The 12,518-nt window shown below is 51.0% G+C and overlaps 1 protein-coding gene across 3 annotated transcripts; it reads left to right on the plus strand.

Annotated features, from left to right (window-relative positions):
• Positions 1 to 5,248: 5,248 nt before the first annotated feature.
• Positions 5,249 to 11,747, plus strand: LOC116228380 (protein DGCR6). 3 transcript variants are annotated; one of them, XM_090120873.1, is made up of 6 exons: positions 5,249 to 5,469; positions 6,640 to 6,800; positions 6,971 to 7,071; positions 9,773 to 9,913; positions 10,044 to 10,073; positions 10,163 to 10,213. In XM_090120873.1, the coding sequence occupies exons 1-6, from the start codon at positions 5,354 to 5,356 to the stop codon at positions 10,196 to 10,198; spliced, it is 585 nt and encodes a 194-aa protein (XP_089976999.1). In that variant the 5' UTR covers positions 5,249 to 5,353; the 3' UTR covers positions 10,199 to 10,213. The 3 variants fall into 3 exon arrangements, with proteins under 3 accessions (XP_089976999.1, XP_031448028.1, XP_089976998.1); XM_031592168.2 differs by lacking the exons at positions 10,044 to 10,073; positions 10,163 to 10,213 and adding an exon at positions 11,090 to 11,747; XM_090120872.1 differs by having other exon boundaries at positions 10,044 to 10,623.
• The last annotated feature ends 771 nt before the right edge of the window (positions 11,748 to 12,518 follow it).

A 12,518-nucleotide genomic window follows, 5' to 3' on the forward strand; every position in this document is an offset into this window, starting at 1 on the left:
TGTGAGCCCCACTGGAAAGTTCACACTTAGCATAAATAAACTCGTTTTCCTTCTCCTCTTGAGGCCTTTGACCTCAAGGCATAACCAGCTGAATCCCATCACGAGAGGAAGTTATAACATGGAATAATAACATAGAATGAGGGAATACAAAAGCAAGCAGGTTTTTCCCCCCCTCTTCTCCCCAGGGATGATGCCCAGGTGGCATCGTGACACAGTGGTCACCAACCCTGCAATGGGCACCGAGCACATGGTGGCCCCAATCCCCCAGCAACACTGCGCCATTGGTGTTTTTCCCCATTTTGTCCCCATTTCCAAATAGCAAAAGAGGAGTTGTTGGGTTGGAAAACAGCACATTTGTTTTGGCTTGGCCCAGAGTGCGGCGATAAAAGCGAACCCGATTGCCAGCTATTCATTTCCTATTTCAAGCCCTACCAAAAATAAACTCAAAAAAGGGAAATTCAAATGAGAATGAAATATGCATGAGACAGCGAGCTGCTAGGGTTGTATAAGGAAGCACTCGTCGTTTGGAGAGCAGCAGTGCTGGCAGTGTTTGATGCTGGGGGGGATTGCAAGGGGCTCGGGCACTGCAAACGGCACACGGACCGTGCACAGCGCCTCGAGTGTTTGTGGGCATAAATCATGGGGAGCAGGAGCCTTTCTCTGAGCAGATCTGAGAGCCTGAGCTTTTGTTGTAGTTCTGTTCAGTATAATTTAGGAAAGCATGAGTGCGTTTGCATCCAGGCGCTCCAACAAGATCACTTTGACAGAAGATGGACAGAGGCATCCCACCACCACTACCTGATTTATCCCCGCGCCTGCGCTGGCCTGGATATGGGGGAGTGCTCGTGCTTGTTTAGTCTGTATGGGAGCACAAATCATGGCGCTGTGTCATCACTCTGCCAGGGTCTGGATTTCATTAGGAGCCACATGATCAGTGCAGGCTGCTGCAGCTGGCTGTGCTCCCTCTGTGCTGCACAAGACATGGGGGTGATGGCCGAGGCGCAGCGCTCAGCATCCTCCCCACAGGTGACCCCAACAGAGCCTTTTCATTCATTGCACCCCCCTGTGCCCATTGCAGCCCTTGCATCCTTTGCACCCCTTGTATCCTTTGTATTCTTTTTGCTCGTTGCAGCTTTTACAACCCTTGCAGCCCACTGCATCCTTTTGAAGCTCTGCAGCCCGCTGCACCCTTTGCATCCTTTCTGCCCCTTAAAGCCCATGCAACATTTCCAACCCATTGCATCTTTTGCATCCCTTGCATCACTCCCTTGCATTCTTTGCACCCCACCACATCATTTGCATCCTTTGTGCCCATTGCAGCCCTTGAATCCTTCACATCTCTTGCAGTCTGCTGTAGCCCTTGTATCCTTTGCATGCCTTGCAGCTGGTGCCCCTGTGCATGTGCTTCTGTCTCTCACTCCTTGCTCACACCCAGGCTGTCCATAGGGTGGTGTGAACGTGTCCCCCAGCATCACCCAGCCCTGCTGACAAATCTGCTCTGTGGGCAGTGCAGACATGAAGGGGCCAAAACACCCCCTCCAGCCACCAGGTCACAACCAGCTCCTCCATAGAGACCCTGTGTTTTCCATGGGAGCCCCTAAATCCAGACCTTAGTTTAGCTACAGCTCAGGCTGAAATTCCCATTCAGATGCTCAGCTCCTGAGGCCATAGCAGGGGAACACATTTACTGCACAGCGCTCGTTAAGTTTGGATAAACCCACTGTACCCAAGGAGGTGGCTGTGAGGCTCCCGTGGTCCCCCCTCACCCAGGGGATGAGTGTGCAGGGGGCTGAGGTTGGATGCAAGGCTACAGATGTACCAAGGGTGGTGACCACACACCCAGCACACCGTCTGGCAGTGTGCAGGATGGGGATAGAGGAATAGGTGGACAAATCCCCCATATCTTCCAAACCCCCAGCCCAACCCAAAGCTGGGTTCTGGACTGTGGGCAGGCTGCACTTTGGCTCTTGGTCTGAGCCCTGGCCCTCCCATGCCCACAGGCTCTGCATCACTTCCCATCATCCTTTACCAAGAAGTCTTTGGGCTTGTTTATGCCATGGTGCATTGCTCTCTTTTGGCACAACTGGCTGCCCAGTGGAAACCCACAGCAGCTCCTGGCTCCAATATGGTGACTCAGAGCTGTGGTGACACAGCCACTGCCCCATGAGGGACACCGGGTTCTGGCAGCCATCTCCTGTGGATGGATTTATGCTCGGGTTTCTCCGGAGGATTGTTCCTAATTGCAATGTGCTCTGGTTGCAAAAAGGAGCTATCGCAATGCACGCATGTGCACACACTGCTCTCTGTTTGAATCAGGATCTCAGCATTTCTGACTGGCCAAACACAACCTCCAAGGGAAGGTAAGAACCAGGCTCCCTTCCTCAGGTGTGCAGGGAGCAGTGGGCACCTGTGACCGCATCACTCTGGGATCTGAAGCCTCTCAATCCAGCCACCACGATGCCCTCCAGGCTCTGTGAAGAGATGATGATGCAGCATGAGATGAACCCCTAAACCCCCTGGAAATGGCAATCCATGTGCTGCTTGTGGCACTGCTGCTGATGCCATCTCCCTGCTGCCACCCCAGCAAGAGCCCACACTGCCTCAGGTCATCAACGTGCCCCTGTCCCCATCCCCTATGGCACTCAGGCAGCTCCAACCCCCAGCTCTGAATCAATGCCCCTAGCTGCCTTTCCCCAGTGCTGCCCCAATGCCCCGTCACTTCCCAGCTCTTGCACAAAGGCAGTGCTGGCCCTATGCACCCCAAGCCCGCTGCCTCATGGCGTGCACACCGGCTCAAATATCCCTGCTGGTTCCCACAAGCAGCTCAGCCTTTCCAAAGCTCAGCCCTCGAGCCGGGAGGAGGCAGCACCCTGAGCCTGCCAAACTAATGAGAAGCGCATGGGACCCACATCTGGTAGCGATTGAGGGGGGAGCAGTGTTGGGAACGAAGGAAGCACATATTTCCTGCAGCACAAAGGAAGGGAGAGGAATGTTCACAGCAGAGCAGAACAGAGCTGGGGCCCTGGGGCGCAGGTCCTTCCCGCACGCTGCTCCTTCACTTGGGGTAGGGGCACAAAGGCACGAGCAGCATCAGATCTGCAGACCCTCATGCCACCAATGGGGTTATGCTCCCACTAGAAACAGATTGGGAGCAGAAAGCACAGAGCCTGCAAACTGCCTGAGAAGGGTTACGGGCTGGAGAGATCAAGGCAAGGGCTGCTCTGTGCCACAACAACAGGAACGTGACTGGGACAGGAACAAGGCAGGGCTGTGCTCAGCAGAACTGGGGCCACATGGTACCACAGCACCACGTCAGGGCACTCGGTCCTGTGCTGGTACTGAGTGGGGTCCTGGCTCCCATCCCTGCTCATCCAAAAGTGCTGGAGCATTTGCAGATTATATGGCCACAGCTACACCAAAACAGGGCCCTGGGGCAGCAAAATGCCGCCTGGTTGGGATGCAGGTGAGGCAGGGGGGAAGGGCGAAAACCAAAACATCCAAAGCTGTTTCTCATCCCATGAAGAAGCTGATTTAAAAACTGCAAGATGAGCCACTGCACAGTGGGAGCCCTGCTCTGCCTGGCTGTTTATGATGGCACGAGGACACCAGGGCTTGCCATTGTGGCTGTGGCCTTTTCCAAGACAGCTGGAGCAGTGCACGGCACATCAGTGATGTCCCCAGCACGTAGCAGCAGTCACCCAGCAGGGAGCACAGGAGCCAGCCCACAGGTAAGGACTGCAAACAGCACCCAAACGCACACATTTAGCCACAGCTCTCAGCAAATCTTTGTGGCAGAGGATGGGGAGGGAGGTCCTGGGGGGGGTGAAGCCATTGTACAGCAGCACGCTGGTACTCTGCACTGCCCCAGCCAGAGCTGAGCACCACGACTAATACCTTTAAATTAAAAGCCCGTGTTTTCCATCCCCTACAACCTCAGCTGTAAGCAGCCAGGCTCTGCTCCACGGCTCTGCCTTTGGCAGCTGCTGCTCAGCAAAAACGCTTTGGCAGCTCCTGAGAACGGGGTTAGGAAAATGTAGGTGGATTCGCCTGTTAAAAATACATGGCGAGAGTGAGAGGGATCCATCATCATCCCACCCAAAGCCTGGGATTTGGGGATCACCCTCTTTGGAAAAAGGAAGCAGCCAAGCAAAACCCAAAGGGGTGACTGATATTGAGGGACACTGCAGGGATGCCCTGTTTTCCCTGGGAATCTTCTGTGTTCTTCTTTGCCCAAGGAGGCTGTGGATGCCCCATCCCTGCAGGTATTCAAGGCCAGGCTGGATGTGGCTCTGGGCAGCCTGGTCTGGAGACTGGCGACCTGCACACAGCAGGGGGTTGGAACCAGATGATCACTGTGGTCCTTTTCAACCCAGGCCATTCTGTGGTCCTCTAATGGGACACTTCAGCTCCCATTGGGCGCACAGTGCAGTTCTTGCGAGCTCTGAAGTCGTGTTAAGAATCACTCCTTAAGCTTTCAAATGCATTTCGGTGCATCATTCATTTTGCCAACTCAAGGCAGGAATCCCTCCACGTGGATGGCTGGAATTCGTTTGAAACTCAGCCTTGTGAGGAACGTCTTAAATATTGATCTCATTGCCTGCTCACCAAAAAATAAAGGAGGGAAGGGAAGGGAAGGGAAGGGAAGGGAAGGGAAGGGAAGGGAAGGGAAGGGAAGGGAAGGGAAGGGAAGGGAAGGGAAGGGAAGGGAAGGGAAGGGAAGGGAAGGGAAGGGAAGGGAAGGGAAGGGAAGGGAAGGGAAGGGAAGGGAAGGGAAGGGAAGGGAAGGGAAGGGAAGGGAAGGGAAGGGAAGGGAAGGGAAGGGAAGGGAAGGGAAGGGAAGGGAAGGGAAGGGAAGGGAAGGGAAGGGAAGGGAAGGGAAGGGAAGGGAAGGGAAGGGAAGGGAAGGGAAGGGAAGGGAAGGGAAGGGAAGGGAAGGGAAGGGAAGGGAAGGGAAGGGGCAAACATTATCATTCCAACCCAGCATTTGAAGTCGAAATGAACTTAATACACTCCACGTGCCTGAAAGAATGATAAAAGAAAGATCTGCAAGCAGCGTTTCCCTACACTTCGGACTGATCTCTCCTCCCCCACCGGGACGATTCCCAATCCCACCGCACAGAGATGCGATGACCCAACAATCCCTGCTCAACGCTGTTCCAACGCTCAGGCACAGCCCGGGGCCGCACCGCCCCTTACACCCCGCACCGCCCCTTACACCCCGCACCGCCCCTACAGCCCGCACCGCCCCTACAGCCCGCACCGCCCCCCGCCCGGCCCCGCAACCCGGGGAGGCTCCGCCCGCACCGCCGCCTGCGCCTGCGCCGGGTCCGGACGGTGTGTTGGGCCCGGTAGGATGGAACGGTTCGGTGGTTCTGGGTACGAAGTGGCGACGGCGGAGCTGTCCCGGCAGCAGGAGCGGCACTACCGGCTGCTGTCAGAGCTGCAGGAGCTGGTGAAAGCGCTGCCCAGGTGAGAGGGGTGGAGGGGAGCGGGGTGGTGTCTGTCGGCTCTGAATCCGAACTGCGACTCAAAGCCTGGGCCCCAACCCTGAACCTGGCTTTGAAACCGGTTCCGTTTCTGAGCCCTGACTCCAAACCCTGGCCCCAACCTCAAATGCTAACCTTGACTCCAGCTCTGAAGTCCAATCCCAGCTCTGAACCCCGATTCTGAACCTTGACCTCGGTTTCAAACCCCAACTCCAAACCCTGACCCAAACCCCAGTTCTGTACTCCAACCCAAATTCCATACCCTGGCCCTATGCTCCAGTTCCTGACCTTGGTTTCAAACCCCAAATCTGAGCCCCAATCCTAATCCCAAACCTTGACCCAAACCCCAATTCTGAGCTCCAGCCCTAACTCCATGCCCTGCCCCTGAACCTCAATCCTGACCTCAGTTCCAAACCCCAACTCTGAACCCCAATTCCCAATCCTGATCCCAGCCCCAACTCTAAATCCCAACTCCAGACTTTGACCCTAACTCCAAACCCTGACCCTGTAGCCCAGTTCCTGACCTCAGTTCCAAACCCCAACTCTGAACTCAAATCTTAATCCCAACCACAACTCTGAACCCCAATTCCAAACCTTGATCCAAACTCCAATTCTGAACTCCAATCCCAACTCTGAATCCCAATCTTAATCTCAGCCCCAACTCTGGACACTGAACCAGTTCCAAACCTTCATCCAAACCCCAATTCTGAACCCCAACCCTAACTCTAAATCCTGACCTTGAACCCCAGTTCCTGAACTCAGTTCCAAACCCCGATTCTGAACACCAACCCCAACTCTGAACCCCAATTCCCAATCCTAATCCCAACCCTGACTCTGTACGTTGGCCCAAACCCCAATTCTGATCTCCAACCCTAACTCCAAACCCTGACCCCAACTCTGAACCCCAACTCCAAGAATGCTGACCCCAATTCCAAACTCCACTCCTAATCCAACCCCAACTCCAAACACTGAGCCCAATTCCAAGCCCCAGCACGAGTCCAATCCCAACTCTGAACGCCAGCTCCAACTTAAACTCTTGACTTCAATTCTGAACCCCAATTCCAAACCCCAACCCTAACCTCAACTCCAACCCCTAATTCCAAGCTGTAGCTCTGAACCCAACCCTAACCCCGACCCCGCTGTGTCCCTGCAGCTCCTGCCAGCAGCGCTTGTCCTACACGACGCTGAGCGACCTGGCGCTGGCGCTGCTGGATGGGACGGTGTTTGAGATCGTGCAGGGGCTGCTGGAGATCCAGCACCTCACTGAGAAGAACCTCTACAGCCAGCGCCTCAAGCTGCATAGCGAACACCGCGGTCAGCAGGGAAAGGGATTTGGGGTGGGGGGAACCTGGGGGGGTGGTGGTGGGTTGCAGGTGGGAGAGGTGCAGTGGGAGTCACTGCAAGGAGGCAATGGGGAGGTGTGGGGGCAGGGATGGGAGGAGGTGGCGGTGTTGTCCTGATGCCGTCCCCATCCTTGGGCATAGGGCTGAAGCAGGAGCTCTTCCACCGGCACAAGGAGGCCCAGCAGTGCTGCAGGCCGCACAACCTGCCGCTGCTCCGCGCCGCCCAGCAGCGGGAGATGGAGGTAAGATGGAGCAGGAGAGCACAGCCACCCTCACTGCCCTTCACACGAGCACAGGAATTTGCAGCCATTTTGCTATAAGGAAATGCTGGTTATCCCAGCACTGGAGCTGGTGTGGTTTGAGGGATGTCACAACCCCTGTGAACTCCAAAGGGTGAAAGCCAAAGTCGTGATGTACTCAGTTACGCTGATAAGGAAGAAATAACCTAAAGTATCTAAAAGCACAGATTGATTCTTAGTGTTTCCCAAAGCATTTCTGGGAAAGAGCTTCAGCGTGAGTGGGACATTGAGTCCCAAAGGTCTGAACATCCTCTTATCTACATCTTAGTGATAAGATAAAGACAGTTTTTAAACCAAGGGAAATTACAAGTAGCTGGTTATCTTAATCCATGTAATTTAAATGTATGTGTGAAACTACTTTACTCCACATCAGGCAAACCTGTAACTGTTTAAATGTTGGCTTTCTCCTGACCTTTACCCATAATAACCACCCTGTGAGAGCCCTTTTGTTTCCACTTCCCTCATTTTCTATTGAGGTGGCTGAAGTCAGGCCGGGCCTGCATCCCTCTCTGTGTCATGTGTAAATACATCATAACAGTAAGTAATAATCCGTGCTGTGTTACAAAGCATTTCCAATATTGCATTCATCCAGCAGACTTTATTCACACTAGATGACAAACGTACCCACACGTGTGGTTTTTCTCTCTGTGTTGTATCCTGTACGACTTCTCCCCGCTTCCTTTTACCTTCCCAATTCCTTCCTGTGTTCTTTATTCCTCTGTCAGGAGGAAGTTACTGAAGTTACTTCTTCCCTTTTCTATGTTCTGGTATTTCTGTTGTTTCATTTCGCTTTGGGAAGAGATCCATCATCTTAGTGATGGGATGTGTCTAATCAGAGCTGCTCTGTGGTTCAAGGACCAGCTCCTTTGGGTTCCTATGGGATCAGTCTCACAGGAGGGATAATACAAGATATGGTTTGGGGATGTCCAGCTTCCTAATGGTATCTATAACCTTAAAAATAAAAAAAAAAACAATTGGCCTAGCATAGCAACTCACCAACCACCTGAGCTGAAGCAAGGCTTGTGTTTAAGCCTTAGTTTTCTCAGAGTCTTTGGTGCCTTTCTGTGTCTCAGAATTGGGTGCCTGGCTCTAAATGGCACACAGATAACTAAACCCGAGGATGGGAAAGTCACTCCTTCAGCACAGTGTCTGCAGTATATCCAAAAATGGTTACATGAGGCAGCTCCTTCTCCTTGGAAGTAAGAATTGCTCATTTAGGTCAGGCCTTTTGCAGACAGTTGCTGATGCATTCACTCTGTAGACAAAGCTCAGTTTTTGTGCAGGCTGCTCAGGCCCAAATCCTCCATCTTTCACTTTCTGGCTTTTCCACTGAGCTTCCAACTGAGCACAAGCTTTCAGTTCCCTTTTCACATGGATTTGTCCAGGTCTTTTAAACCACAGCCATCAATTTAAGAAGTCCAGTGACTCCTCTCTTTCTGTGCAGTAAGGATTATTATTACTTTGAATATTTCCAGCTGAATGCCTGCCTTGGTTTATAACGTTACAGAGAGGCAGCATGGCGTGGGTAAAGTGTTTAACTTGTCAGTTAGCTGTTAGCAGAGAAGGAGCTTTGTATTTAGGTCAGATTTTGTGTCTCCTGATTTTCCTAGTGGCTTGAGAAGGACGACTGTTGTTCACTATCACCCAGCAAGATCCTGCTGCCTACCCATGCCCCTTCCTGCAGCTAGCAGAACGTGGTAGTGTTCTTAGAGCTGCCCACAGCACCTGATTTCTTGTGTGCCTTTGAATTAGCAACTGATCTCCATGTTCCAGGTGGAGAGGGTGATTTACACACCACTGTGTCTGTGGCAAAGTGAGTTCCAGCTCTGCCTTCCTGCGCTTAGGCATTGAGTCCTTGCTTCTGTTGTTCCATTTGTTCTGTTGAAGTGATGTGGTTTTCTGCTAAGGCAGAGCAGGAGGGCCTGTGTGCTTCTGATAGGGCTGTTTTGGCAGGTCCTCACTTGATAACATTCTCAGTTTGGCAGAAGCAGAGCCCCAGCAGGCTGTAGTTCCAAGCAACGCTTCTGCTTGCCGTTGTCAACAACAAAAAAAAACTAAGCTGTGCTTCCTGTTGCAAAGTTGGGAGCGGAGGAGTTTGGCTCCTCATGAATCAATAGGAGCTGGGTCTGATGTACTGCTGCAGTGCTGTGCTCAGACAACATGCAAGCATCTGAGCTGGCTTTGGTGCCTTTTACTGATCTGTATCACTCCTCCAAGTCTTCCTACAGTTTCAGCAGTGCTGTGAGGGATGTGTGACTTTTGGGCTACTGACTTCTTAGTGCATGTACTGCTGAAGTACTTGGCTACAGCCTGCTGCTGCTGCTCAGGAAAAGTCATTCAGATTGCAGTCTGCTGCTCATGGTCTCTTTCCTGGCTTCAAAATGCACTTCAGCAGGCTAGTCCCAGCTGTTTCCCTGTGCTTTGTAGTGAGAGGTAGCTCACTGTAAGGCATGGCAAGCACCCAAGGTAAGATCTGAGGCTGTGCTTGCTGCCCTCTGCTGTCCTTGGAAGAGGCAAAGTCATCAGAATTGGTGTGCTTTAAGGGTGTAGTAGTTCTTTGGTTTCAGTAAAAGATGTTGAGAGGAGAAAAAAATACAGGATGAAGGTAAACATTCCACCCATCTGCTGAATATTATCTTCTCAGGCTGTGGAGCAACGAATTCGAGAGGAGCAACGAATGATGGATGAGAAAATCGTCTTGGAACTGGACCAAAAAGTGATCGACCAGCAGAGCACCCTGGAGAAGGCTGGGGTGTCTGGCTTCTACATCACCACCAACCCCCAGGTCAGTGTGTTAGCAGTGATGGTAAGAGCTGGCAGTGCTCTTGTGCCAACGACTTTTTTTGGTTTTAGTCTGTTCTTAATGAATTCTGAATTCTGGCTTGGAAAGAATGACTGCTCCTTTGCCCCATCAGCTGATGGGTGCTGTGCTCTCAGCAGATCAGGTTTGTAGCAGAGCAGCAGAAGTGCATCAGACAGGGCTCTTAAAGCCTGAGAGCAGCCACCGAGGCTTCCTTTCTGCTGTCCACCACAGGAATGGAAAACTGCAGCTTCCAAAATTTCCTTGTGATGCCACGGAAGCTTGCAGTGAATACAGAAACAGGTGATTTTTTTTCACTGCATTTCCAGCTGATTAAATTTAATTTTGATAAGGATGCATTAGAGAGAAAATTTGGCTTAAGCTCAGTTAAACAGCCGTTTTCTGAAACCACACAATTTCTGCTTCTGTACCTTTAAGAAAGTCCTTTTTTTTCCTGTGTTGCTATTACTCATCTGTATACTGAAATCATTTCTTTGTCCTCCCCCTCCCTTGCTTCTACCTGTTATGTTATTTCTGTAAGTAATATCTCTTAACAGGGTTCCTATTTGCTATTTCTCATTTGTTTGCCTTCATGATAGCTGGTAACCCTTGACTTCCAGTACGAGAAATCACTGCTGGTGTCTGTTGTTCTTCATGCATTTCCTGTCAGTAGATGTGTTTTCCTCAGTCTGTTATGTAAACTGTCTGTTTATGCAGTTGATATACTTTTTTTTTTTTTTTTTACAAAAATAGATTTTTATTCCCATGATGTAATGTCTACAAGCCTGACTCAGAGCAGAAACTGAAAGTTGCACCATGTGCAGGGGAAGTGCAGTCTGTGCTGCATGGTTTGTGAGCTAAACACGAGTGAAGAACAAGCAGATGGCAAGAGGAGTATAAGGGAGCCATAAGCTGCTGTTGGTGGTTATAGGAGGTGGTGATGTCAACTAAGTGACAGCCGTGGAAAATTGGGTGTTTTGGAGAATGCAGGAGGGAATTGTATGCAGCATCACAGCAGTGATGTTGGTGTTGATGACCTTTGGAGAATCTTCTCCTGGAAAAGGATCAGGCACTGAATGGTACCATGGTACAAATGAGTCCTTTCTGCAGAAGGGAATGGGATCTTCTTACCCTTGCATTAATGTCTTTCTTCCTTTCCAGGAGCTGACTTTACAGATGAACTTACTGGAATTGATTCGGAAGTTGCAGCAGAAGGAATCTGAGTCGGAGAAGGCTTTTCCCTGAACAGGAAGGAGTTTTCTTCTGACTTCCCTCTAAATAATAGACTTAATGCATTTGCTTTATGTTATTTTAGAAAGAGGCTACTGGCCTGCAACTGCAGAATAGCTGTAACCCTTAGGTTACCTTTAGAGATAGACCTCCAGAGCAGAGGGGATAGCTGAAGAGCTCCAGGCTGCCCTTCTACTCAGTGAAGCAAGAAGCAAGTTGCCCTTCCTGCTGTGTTGCACTGAGTTGCTAAGACAAGGGCTGACAGAGTATTAATCTGCCACATCCAGCCTGCAGTGAGCAGTGTCATCTCTAAATTATGATCTGCTCTTCCAAAAGCGAGGAAGGGATGGGAGAGGTGAGTAACTGTCCTAACAGGCAGGGAAGCAAAGTGTGGTTGATTTCCTTTGCAGCCTCAGTGTGCAGATGGTTGGCAGGTGGGGAAAAAAAGAAAGTTGAAGTTGTATCTACAGCAAGATGTGTTTGTGTGTGCTGAGGCAGAAATAACAGGCAGACACTTCACAGAGAGACATTGAGGTGGATAACGTGGAATTCTCCTCTGAGTTCTATTAAAATTCTGTACTGAACTATGGCATGATGTCAGTGGTGCTTTCATCTGACTCAGGTAGCCAAAAAGACATGGGAGCTTTTGCTTTGTTACTCTAAAACAGTTCCAAATGGATGGAAATATTCTGCACAGCCCTCTGGGGCTGCAGTTTTCTGAAGGTCAATGGTCACACGTATGGGTTTTCTATCCCTGCTCTGGGTCTGTGCTGCATTGAAGCTGGGGAGCTGGAGTGGTGCTGAGAACTCTCAGGGATGAGCTGGTGAACCCTGCGACCCCCAGGACTTGGTGCACAGGAGGAACAGGAGCACTTGTGTGCAATCAGGGCTTTGTGTGTGCAAGAAATGTGCCAGCTGATGCACAGTGTTGGCTACTCACAGGAGATAGGATGGTGCGAGGCAGCATCAGAAAGCAGTTATTTTCATGGATGAGTGGCTTTTCAAGTCAGAGCAGCTGCTGGAAATGGATCAAGGACTTCTAGCATCCTGTGTTGAAGGGCTTTGATGACACACAGATCACTGCTTAAAGGTTCTCCAGCAGTTCTACAGCCAAGGATTGTGTTTGGGAGGTTTCTCCTCTGTGCTGCTGTTTGTTCTTGCCTGCATCCTCTGCTATTACTACAACAGCCTCTGTTCACAGCAGAAGGCAATATTAGAAGATTCAGTATGCAGTTAATTACTGAAGCTAGGAAATGGGGTACTGCCCCTTATTCAAGGTGCTGTAAGCCTTTATGTCCTTACAAAAGCAGATGGCTGAAGCCAGAGAGGTTTTCAGCAAACTGGGGCTGTCACCAACTCA

Source organism: Phasianus colchicus, chromosome 18, assembly GCF_987193195.1.
Source record: "Phasianus colchicus chromosome 18, bPhaCol1.hap1.1, whole genome shotgun sequence".
Lineage (NCBI taxonomy): Eukaryota > Metazoa > Chordata > Aves > Galliformes > Phasianidae > Phasianus > Phasianus colchicus.